General features: G+C 38.0%; 1 protein-coding gene across 1 annotated transcript; it reads left to right on the forward strand.

The window, feature by feature from the left end:
* Nucleotides 1-6,254: 6,254 nt before the first annotated feature.
* Nucleotides 6,255-10,732, forward strand: tas1r2.1 (taste receptor, type 1, member 2, tandem duplicate 1). Its single transcript, XM_082187284.1, has 6 exons — nucleotides 6,255-6,438; nucleotides 6,561-6,858; nucleotides 6,999-7,739; nucleotides 7,940-8,152; nucleotides 9,182-9,302; nucleotides 9,505-10,732. The coding sequence occupies exons 1-6, from the start codon at nucleotides 6,257-6,259 to the stop codon at nucleotides 10,437-10,439; spliced, it is 2,490 nt and encodes an 829-aa protein (XP_082043410.1). The 5' UTR covers nucleotides 6,255-6,256; the 3' UTR covers nucleotides 10,440-10,732.
* The last annotated feature ends 806 nt before the right edge of the window (nucleotides 10,733-11,538 follow it).

Consider the following 11,538-nt stretch of genomic DNA (forward strand, 5'->3'; position numbering starts at 1 on the left):
AAGACATTTTATCTTTAAGATGTGTGTGACCATCATATGACGGTAAAAGAGCACACACAAACCTTATTCTAATATGGAATTCTATTGGAATAGTAAAGAGTGTAGTACGTGACAGGAGGACCTCCACTCAAGGATACAATATGATGAACAAGTCTAAGAATGTTGCATGTATGGTTGAAAATACCATCATTGGCCTAGAAAAACAACATTCTGGGAGTCAAAACTATAAAGGAGGAAGGATGCCCTCTCTTCACTGTCACACTCTACAGCCACTCTATGTGACTGTATAACTGCTGTCCTTTTCTTGCAAGAAAATAAACCTCAAAGACGATTGGAAATGTTTGTCTCTTATTCAGTGATAGAATTCTGTTTGCCTCCACAATGTGGTGTAGTCAACAGGATTCCTTGGATGTGCCTCTTGGACCCAAGAGCGGACGGTGTTTGGCCACCTGGACTGAGCAGTTCCAGCTTCACCTCGTAAACTTGAGAGAGAGGAGCCGACCGCCAGGGTCCAAGAGAGACACCACTGGAATCATAAAAAGAACTGAAGTAGCATCTCAACAGCATCTCTTGGCTGCTGTTGAGTTGGTTTGCGTCTGTAAGCTTTGTATATCTTTCTGTTTTGAATCATTATTTACTATCATTCCTTGTTGTTTATACTGTTAAATATAACTTACTCAACATCACACAGCGAACCTGACATCGCTAGCTTCAATCTAAATCGTTATTGCTAGCACAAAACGCTAGTAATTCGCTTGCCTGTTAGCGTGCCATCCATGCGCTCTTTATTTAAAAACATTTTTTTCTCTCTCGTGCCTTTTACACGTTCATCAAACAAACTGTGGTGAGTAGGATCAGTCAACAAACACAGTGGGTCATGTCATCTTCTCCTCTTATTGTCACTTGCACTTCATGTAACATGTATAGCATTGTCATGATTCCTGTCCTGTGTTTCCCTTGTCTTGTGTGGACTTTTGTTATCTCCTGTCCTGTGCCATGTTTTGTAGTCCTTTGTAGTTTTTCTCATTTATTAGTCCCCAGGTGTTTCTAATTATCCCCGCCCCCTTGTTATCTTGTTTAGCTTGTTTGCCTGTGTATTTAAACCTCTGTGCTTCAGTTGTTGTTTGTTGGTCGTTGTAGCTGTTTCCATGTTCTAGTCCTGAGTTCTGTGTCCCATTGTTTGCCCTGGATTTCCTGTTTCATTAAAGCTTGCATGTGGATTCTCTCTCTGCTTCGTCCTTGCCTCATCGTAACAGAACGACCGACCAAACGATGAATCCAGCAGCTTTAAATGGTAATCTCCAGCCAAGTAGGCACCTATGCCTGATTCTTATCCCCAGGATGCCTGCCGCCACATCTGCCAAGCCTGAGTCTCTTTGCGTGATGCCTGCAAAGCCTGAGTCTCTTCGCGTGATGCCTGCAAAGCCTGAGTCTCTTCGCATCATGCCTGCAAAGCCTGAGTCTCTTCGCGTCATGCCTGCAAAGCCTGAGTCTCTTTGCGTCATGCCTGCAAAGTTTGAGTCTCTTCACGTCACTTCTGCCGATCCAGAGACTGTTCACGTCACTTCTGTTCACGTCGCTTCTGCCGATCCAGAGACTGTTCACGTCGCTTCTGCCGATCCAGAGACTGCTCACGTCGCTTCTGCCGATCCAGAGACTGCTCACGTCACTTCTGCCGATCCAGAGACTGTTCACGTCACTTCTGCCGATCCAGAGACTGTTCACGTCACGTCTGCCGATCCAGAGACTGTTCACGTCGCTTCTGCCGATCCAGAGACTGTTCACTTCACGCCCGCCGAGCCAGTGTCTCCGGACAAGATGGCCGCCGCCGAGCCAGTGTCTCTGGACAAGATGGCCGCCGCCGCCGCCGAGCCAGTGTCTCCGGACAAGATGGTCGCCGCCACCGAGACAATGTCTCCGGACAAGATGGCCGCCGCCGAGCCAGTGCCTCTGGACAAGATGGCCGCCGCCGCCGAGCCAGAGTCTGTGATGGTCCTGCCCAGCTCAAAGCCCTCTTCGCCGCTGGTCCGCCATGGCCACCCGAAGGGTCGTCTCCGCCATGGCCGCCTGAAGGGTTGTCTCCGCCCTGGCCGCCTGAAGGGTCGACTCCGCCCTGGCCGCCTGAAGGGTTGTCTTCGCCTCAAGGGTTATCTCCGCCCTGGGGGTCGTCTCCGCCTGAAGGGTCGTCTCCGCCTGAGGGGTCTTCTCCGCCCTGGCCGCCTGAAGGGTCGTCTCCGCCTAAAGGGTCTTCTCCGCCCTGGTCGCCTGCACTGCCTGCTCCGCCCTGGCCTCCCGTACTACTGCAGTCTCCAGGCCCTCTTCCGCTCCACGGGCCTGGCCCTCCATCCCGCCCCCCGGGTCCGCCTCCGCTCCACCACCCTCCTGAACTATTTCCTGAGGAGCGTCTGGAATCCGCTCCTTAAGTGGGGGGCTATGTCTAACAAGCATAGCCTTCTCTGTCAGCACAGGATTTACATGTGATAAATGCAGGGAGATAGTCAGGCTGACGGAGAAGATTTCAGAACTAGAGACACGCATCCAAACTTTAATTCAAGGTTAAATTGTAAGAGTGCAAGGGCTTTAGATACTGCTTTGGATGTGACTAGCTTAGTGAACTCTGTACATTGTTCGGTTCCGGCTGTAGAGCCCGTGTAGCAGGGCAGTTGGGTGACGGTGAGATGCTGTAGTCACGGGACAAAACACCACTCTTCCGTTCCGATTACAACATGAAACAGATTCTCCCCACTCAGAGACACTGTGAATCCTGTTGAATGTGTCCTAGTTATTAGTGATTCTATTACACGGAATGTGAAAATAGAGACACCAGCCACCAAAGTCACATGTTTGCCGGGAGCCAGAGCACCTGACATCAAAGCAAATTTAAAAGTGCTGGCTAATGCCAATCGTAAATTCTCTAAGATTATTATTCTCGCAAGTATGATGTCAGGAACTGTACATCTCTGGCCCCCTTCCTGTTCGCCGGGGTGATGAGATACTTAGTAGACTGTCCTCACTCAATGGCTGGCTGTCTAAGTGGTGTCCGCAAAATAATTTAGAATTCATAGACAATTGGAAAAGTTTTTAGCCGTCTGCTAGCTGTCTCACGTCACTGAGGTCAGATAAATCCCATCACATAGAGACTCTTTCATCTAGATATCATCATATAGAGACTGTGTCTGTTCCCCGAATTAGGAAATACAAAAAACTTCCAAACCCATATAAAGGTAACATTTTTATTGATGTTCAACAAATAAAAATGAGCAATTGATAAAGCTTGGGTTGCTTACTTCAAAAGCACTTATTGTTAATGATATGATTACAGATTATAATCTAGCTGTGCTGTGTTTGACAGAAACCTGGCTAAAACCAAACGATTACATTACTTTAAATGAGTCCACCCCCCAGGATTACGGTTATAAACATGAACCTCATCTGAAAGGCAAAGAGGGAGGTGTTGCTGTAATTTATAGTAATATTTTCAGAATTACTAAGAAGTCTGGTAACACTTTCTAATAACTGCACACTATTAATCATTAGTTAAGCGTTAGTAAACAGTTAGTTCATAATTTGTTCGTTAATTTGTTAGTTATGAAGCATTTAGTAGTGGTCAGTTAACAATTTTTGTGAGCTCATCTAAAATGAGGACTATTTATGCCTTGTACAGCATTTATAAAGGAGATTTAAAGACTCAGTTATCTTCTAAATAGAAAAAGGAGGTAACACTTTATAATAACTGCACACTATTAATCATTAGTTAAGCATTAGTAAACAGTTAATTCATCATTTATAAAGCATTAATAGACATTAATAAGCAGTTTATAAATACAGTTATAAATGCTGTATTCTTGATTTAAAAGCATATCTATAATGTGTTTAATAATTGTATTTTCATACTTTATTAATGATCAGTTTATCATTTCTAAATGAAGTATTGCATTATTTACAACCCAGTTATTTAGGAGTTTTCAGTGGTTCATAAGATCACTTAGAAAGTGTAAGTAAATGATTAATAAACTATTTAAATGTACATTCATACATCTTATTATTCAGACATATAGTAATAGTTACTTAGTGTCAGTGTGTTAATAAATGCTTTATTAACATTTATTTCTACTGTAATTCAGGGTTAATTCAGTTAGTTATAAAGCATTTATTAGTGGTCAGTTAACTATTTTTGTGAGCTCATCTAAAGTGAGGACTATTTATGCCTTGTAAAGCATTTACAAAGGAGATTTAAAGGCTGTTAAATATTTGCATGTTCTGTATCACTGTGTTATGTTTGTTTACTTTTTATGTTTAGAAGATAAATGAGCCTTTAACTCTCCTTTGTAAATGCTTTACAAAGCATAAATAGTCCTCAATTTAGATGAGCTCACAAAAATAGTTAACTGACCACTACTAAATGCTTTATAACTACCTGCATCTACTACATTTAATTACACTTTCTAAGTGATCTTTGAATCAATGACAACACCTAAATAACTGGTATTATGAAAATACAATTATTAAACACATTAATAAACACTTATAAATCAAGATTAAAGCATTTATAGCCGTATTTATAAACTGCGTATTAATGTCTATTAATGCTTTATAAATGATGAATGAACTGTTTCCTAATGCTTAACTAATGATTAATAGTGTGCAGTTAAACTGCTCTCTATTCCTTAGTAAAATTTGTTCTCGGCAGCTTTGTGATTACGTTTTAAGAAGAAACTCTTAACGCTATTTAAGAGAATTCTTAGTGGTAAGATAAACTGTTTTGTGAATACGGCCCCTGATGTGCAGAAAAAGATTGTAGAGCTTCACAAAATAGAAAGTGAAAAAAAAATCCCATTTCCACCATTAGAGCAATAATTAAGAAGTTCCAATCAACAGGAAATGTTACAAATCTGCCTGGTGATATGTGTCCAAGGCGAGGAGGATAGTTTGAGTGGCCAAAGACTCTCCAAGGATCACAGATTTTCATTGCAGAAAATAGTTGAGTCTTGGGGTCAGAAAGAATCACAAAAAAACAAAAAAAAACACTACATCACCACAAGTTGTTTGGGAGGGTTTCTAGAAAAAAAATCCTCTGCTCGATCCAAAAACAAACTCCAGTATATTGCCAGACACTACTGGTGCTTTAAACAGGACTGGGTTCTATGGTCAGATTAAACAAAAAAAATTGCTGTTTTGCAACAAACACTCAAGTTGGTTTTGGTGCACAAAGGGATAAAAAAAAAGTACCCCATGTGTACAATTAAATATACTGTGGCATCAGGCATTATAGTAGAAGACAGAGATGTTATCTTGGCTGAATAAAAGTACTGAATAAAAGGGTGCCATTAATTGTGGCCAATGTGTATTAGAGAAAAACATTTATTTCAAAATGATATTTTACTTCAATCAAAGGTTAGGTTTTTGTGAATTATTTTAATAAAAGATCAAATGGATTAACAATGCAGATTTATTTTCACAGGCTTCTTTGTTCATATTTACCAAGGGTGCCAATCAATTCTGACCAGGTCTGTACGTAGTACAATACAGTACATTATAATACGTAATGGAAAATCTAGTTCTAATATAAAGCAGTTCTATTATACTTTCTTAGAAGTCTGTGTCAGTAAGTGACACTGATGGTGTAATGTTACACTTGTTGGATGACAAATCTGGATTATAGTCATATGCAAAAGTATTTAAATTTATGCAGGAACTGGGTTAAGCAAATTTATTGTAAATGTAAAATTTATGCGAATAACCTTCCTGATTTAAGGTCACTGTTTCCCTAATTAAAAGCTGTTATATATATATATATATATATATATATATATATATATATATATATATATATATATATATATATTCAAATTGTGATGGAACAACACAGTAATCACCTCAACAGAAGCTGCATAAAATCAAAAAAAATAAACATCATCACAGGGTTTGCATTTCCTCTCCACCTCTAAACTGGGAAACCTGACTCTATTCCACCTGTAAAACCCCTGCTGAGAGGTAAGATGGGTACTGTTTAAGAATTTAATTTGTAAATGTATGTATGAGACGACGTTTGTGGTGTAATGCTCTACTTAATAACTGATTGACAAAAGCTTTGTGAGTTTAGATATGGAAATAGGCATTCGTATCATTGAATATAGTGGTATAAGCAAATAGAAGTGTGTTTTAAGCAAATTAAATGTAGTATATCAGCCTGATTTCTCTCAAACGGCCAGCCACTACACAGCCTTGTTTCAAGATTAACGGTCCATCTTAAACCATGCTTCACAATAGCTTGTACGTTTTCCTTTTGGGCTTCAGTAATTGTTTCTTTTTCAAAGTTTCTTGGTCAACATCTGAGTTCAGCTTGGAAGGAGATTACTTATTGGGTGGCCTTTTCGCTTTACATGAAATTGATCATGTAACACCCATGATCACCCCAGAGACCACCGAATGTTTCAGGTAAGCAAGGACCTTTTATCAGTCTGGAATTATCATTACGCAATACTGCAAAACAGCATTTCACATTTCTAAACTGAATTTTCAATGACATGCTATTAACTTGCTTAACTGATGTTTTCAAGGCACAGTTCCTCAATATCTGGCTATCAGATGTTGCAAGTGATGAGGTTTGCTGTTGAAGAAATTAATAATTCCACCACTCTTCTGCCCAATGTATCTCTGGGCTATGAAATTTTTGACCATTGTTCTAATACAAAGAATTTCCGTTCAGTCTTAAGTTTTATCTCAAATAATGGATCAGTAAAACCTAAAGAAAAACTCAACAACTATCAGCCTAAAGTTATTGCTTTAACAGGGCCATATGGAAGCACAAGAACTATTACAATTGCCCCACTGATCACAATGGACCTTATACCATTGGTAAATTTGACCAATTTTACATTACAATTTGAACAGTATACATTAAAATATGTAAAATATGTAGAAATGCGTTCTAGTCTTTGTTTAGAACCAGGTTATAATATGCTAAATTAATTAATAGTGTTTCTTCTCTTTCAAAGGTGAATTATGGAGCTTCCAGCTATGCATTAAGCAATAAACTTCAGTATCCATCTTTTGTAAGAACAGTGCCCAGCAACAAAGACCTGATAGAGATGATTATTCACATCATACGATGGTTTGGATGGAACTGGGTTGCCTTTCTTGGTAGCCAAGACAATTACAGTTCAGACGGACTAAAGCTGTTTAACAAGTACATCAACAACACTGGCATTTGTTTGGCCTATCAAGAGGCTTTAAGCTTAAATGCAAACTACAGTCTAACACTTAAAAAGATTGGTATGCTTAACATCAATGTCATTGTGGTTTTCGCTGTACCACAATATGCAATCAACATAATCAAAACAGCCATATTAGAGAACATACGTGACAAAGTATGGATTGCAAGTGAAACATGGTCTATGAATCAACAACTTCCAAGAGAGCCAGGAATTAGGAATATTGGTACAGTCATTGGCATTACAGAGAGATTGTTGTCATTACCTGGATTTGATAAATTCATCTATAAAGACAGGGGAACAACTAAAGTTAATTATAAACCTGAGAGTGAAGTCAAGAGTAAGACATGTAATCAAATTTGTGATTACTGCACATTGTTGACTGCAGAGGAGATTATAAATGAGAATCCCTCATTTTCCTTTGCTATTTATGCCGCGATATATACCGTAGCTCATGCATTACATAAGGTTCTGCAGTGTGACATGAATAAATGCCACAAAAACACAATGGCTAAGCCATACATGGTAAGTGAATTTATTTGAATCCATGAACATACCAATAATTGTAACTACATTCAATATTCATTATTTTAATAGCAATATTTTAATTAATTAAATAATTAACAATGTTTATATTTTAAGAAAATTGCATATTATGTCAATAATGTCATAGTAATATTATTATCAATTATTTTTCTTGTTTATTTGAACATACTTAACAACAGCTTCTGGGAGAAATAAAAAAGCTGGATTTTCCACTCAATGGCCGTCAGGTGAAATATGATAATAATTATGATCCAACCATCAGTTACGCAGTTGTGCTTTGGCACACTGATGTAAATTCTCCACAGTTTCAGTTGGTGGGCACATATGATACATATCCAGAAATTACTTTTACCATTGACAACTCTCTTTTACCCTGGAGTAATAATGATTCTGTAAGCCTTATTTATTTATTTGTTTGTCTGTTTGTTTGTTTGTGATCCTTCTCTAAATATTTAGCTTTGTAGATTGAAAAAAATTCTCAATCAATTATACATATTTCTCCAAACAAAGGTTGCTCAAACAAATACCAGAACAATCTAGCAAATTCACAGAAAAATAATAATAATTTTAAAAAATTTGTCATTGAAAAACACATGAAAAGCAAATACTTATGTTACCTACTGAACTGTTCTCTATTAATTACATACTTATACACAAGTATAGGCCTATAATTGAAAAAGTTCATTTAGAATGACACAATGGAGATATTTTTCCAATTGTTTATCTTGAGCTATGGATCTAAAGAAAGGACAGTGTGAATTCACTTGAATTCATGTCTGGCAGATATATGCCTCAATATCTCTGCAGGCCGCTTGGAGAAGAGTTACTTTGACATAGAGGTTGTGGTTGAACATCCTCTATCTCCAGGAGATATCTAACAAATGGAATCAGAAATGAAGAATATGAAGCAGCATCATCACAAAATGTAGGTGATTTTCTAACCCACAATGAATGGTGGATTTGGATATTGCCAAACCCTAAGACAAACACAGACCAATGACATTCCTTCTTTTTTGTTTTCGTTGACTACAGAATAGAACCCATGATTCATCTATTAGAGTGGCTCTCATCTCATCTTGCCGACTCTTGAACGAGTTTTGGAAATCTTCCCCTTTCCTCTTCACCTATTCCACCCTTACTCTTCCTCAGACCAGTCTACCTATTCTCATGCACTATTTTTGCCATTTGCCATTTATTATTTGTTTGCTTTGTTTTCACAGATGGTCTCGTATGTAAGGCAAAGTCATGATAGTTAAGGGAATTACATTATTTGTATTCTGTAATTTGTAGTCCATATATAGACAAACATAGCGTTTAGGCTGTGTTAATTGTTTGAGAACACTGGTCTTACTTTGGAGAAATATGTCAAATTGATTGAGAAAATTTTTTACTTTAATAACACGTTTTCCCATTCCTTAAAGGTTCCTTTCTCAAACTGCTCTGTTGAGTGTAAGGAGGGATTTTCAAGGCAACTTGAAGGTTTTCATAGTTGCTGTTTTACATGTAAAAAATGCCCGCGTAACAGCTATGTGGATTATTCTCGTAAGTATACTATAGGTGTCGGTCAGTAACACCTTTGTGTTTAAGCTTCTTCAGTCCATTCTATCACCACAATGTTTTTGGAATATAGGAAACTTTTTGAAGTGTGATTTGAAGACAATATTTTCCTACATTCAGTTACTATTATTATGGCTTTTGGCAAAAAGTTATTACTAAACATTCATATTATTTTACTGTTTCTCAGGGGACCCCTATACCTGTTTTCCATGTGCAGAGAGTGAATGGTCTGATGAGGGCAGCGCGACATGTAAGACACGTTCTGTTGTCTATCTTCAGTTCACAGAAATCTCCTCCATCGCTGTCATGGTTTCTGCCACATGCCTAATTATTCTCCTTTTTGCCATATTTTGCCTTTTCACCTATAATTACAACACACCAGTGGTGAGGTCTGCTGGTGGTAGCATGTGTCTTCTTATGTTGATATGTTTGATTATGTCTTCCATTAGTGTATACTTTTTTTTTGGACAACCCACATTTGTACACTGCCTCCTGAGAAATGCCATTTTTGCATTTTTCTTCACTGTCTGTCTTTCGTGTTTGACTGTCCGTTCCTTTCAAATCATTTGTGTTTTTAAAATGGCTGCTCAGTTCCCTAGGGTGCACAGCCTTTGGGTAAAGCACAATGGACAGTGGCTATTCATTGCATTTTCTTCTGCCATTCATTTAATTTCTTGTGTGATATGGATGACTGTCTCTCCTGACAAACCCATCGCTGACTCATGGACTTTTAAAGATCAAATTCTGCTCATCTGTGAAATGGGGAACACTATAACTTTTACCGTAGTTATGTTTATAAGTTGGTTTCTTGGTTTCCTGTGTCTCCTGTTTTCTTACATGGGAAGAGATCTGCCGAAAAATTACAATGAGGCCAAATCAATAACTTTCAGTCTCATTTTGTACTATCTGAGCTGGATTGTGTACTTCACAGCATACCTCTCTGTCAAAAGCAAGTACATCATGCTTTTGAATGCAATGGCCCAGATATCTAGTATATATGGAATTCTCTTAAGCTATTTCATAACGAAATCTTACATTATAATATTCCAACCTCAAAAGAACACTCCCGCATACTTTCAAACATCTATTCAGAATTACACCCAAACCATTAGTAGGACTTAGACCACAATGCAAAGATGCAGATCCACAAGGGAATTGCAGTTGTTGGGAAATTAGTTGGAGGATTTGTAGCTCTTTAAAAAACCCTCTACTTGGGAGTAAACCTTATTAAGCTGTTAGCATTAGATCCTTCACTATTATGTTCCCACAATCTTAAATACGCACGGTGAAAGTAGAGAAGGAAGAAACATTCTGGAGTTTATTCTGCACTTTAGCACATGTGATTTATGAAAAGAGTAATTTAAATATTTATACAGCTGTTCTTCACATACTAGCATTTACACTTAAGTGTTAATGTAAACACAAATGCTTGCTTTTTACATGTAATAAAGAACATTTTCAAAACTTCCACAACTCTAAGCAATCAATATAGATTTGTGAGGTTTGGATTATCAGTTTTGTATATTTGATGTTGTCACCGTTGGTTGCAGCAGAGATGAAACAGGATCTAAGTGCAGCAGTCTTTATTTAAAAATCAACTCAAATTGTTATAACGAGGTCTTGACAGTGGCTAGGCAGGCAGCAAGAAAAGCAACAACTCTGAAGACTCTTAAATTGGCTTTAAAGGCACACTATGCAAGTTTTGTACCTTAATATAACAGCTTCGAAATCATTTCAATGGTAAACAAACTCTTAGTAGGGCAAAACCATCAATAATAAAAAAAAAAGTTTGAGAGGTGCGCCCCAACAAATCTCGCAAGAATCAAGTCACATACATCAACAACATATGAAGCAACCTCTATGGAAGACACTAGCACGCATTTCAGACGTGAATCATGGCAGAGTCGACGAATAAATCAAAGAAAGTGCGGTCAGAAGAGTGCAGAAATGGCTCTGCGTGAGTGGTATTTACAACAGTAACGTTAAATACAAGTACTCCACAGCGACTCTAGGGGTCGCTGTTTGAGAAAAACGGAAACTGCATAGTGTGCCTTTAATTCAAGCCAATTCAAGGCATAGTCCAAAAAAATAGGTAACAGGGACCATGGTCATCCAACACAGGATAAAAAAAAATTAAAATACAAAACAAAAAGGAACAATAAAGATAACAATTAATACATAACAAAGAAAATCAAAAGTTGGCTACAGGCCCAACAAACAC

This window comes from Leuciscus leuciscus, assembly GCF_965113295.1.
Source record: "Leuciscus leuciscus genome assembly, chromosome: 13".
NCBI classification, from domain to species: Eukaryota; Metazoa; Chordata; class Actinopteri; order Cypriniformes; family Leuciscidae; genus Leuciscus; species Leuciscus leuciscus.

Coding starts and splice junctions, on each gene's coding strand:
- tas1r2.1 (XM_082187284.1), top strand. CDS start 6,257: ATGCTTCACAATAGCTTGTACGTTTTCCTTTTGGGCTTCAGTAATTGT. Junction 6,859..6,998: donor CAATGGACCTTATACCATTG/GTAAATTTGACC, acceptor TCTCTTTCAAAG/GTGAATTATGGAGCTTCCAG. Junction 8,153..9,181: donor CCTGGAGTAATAATGATTCT/GTAAGCCTTATT, acceptor CATTCCTTAAAG/GTTCCTTTCTCAAACTGCTC.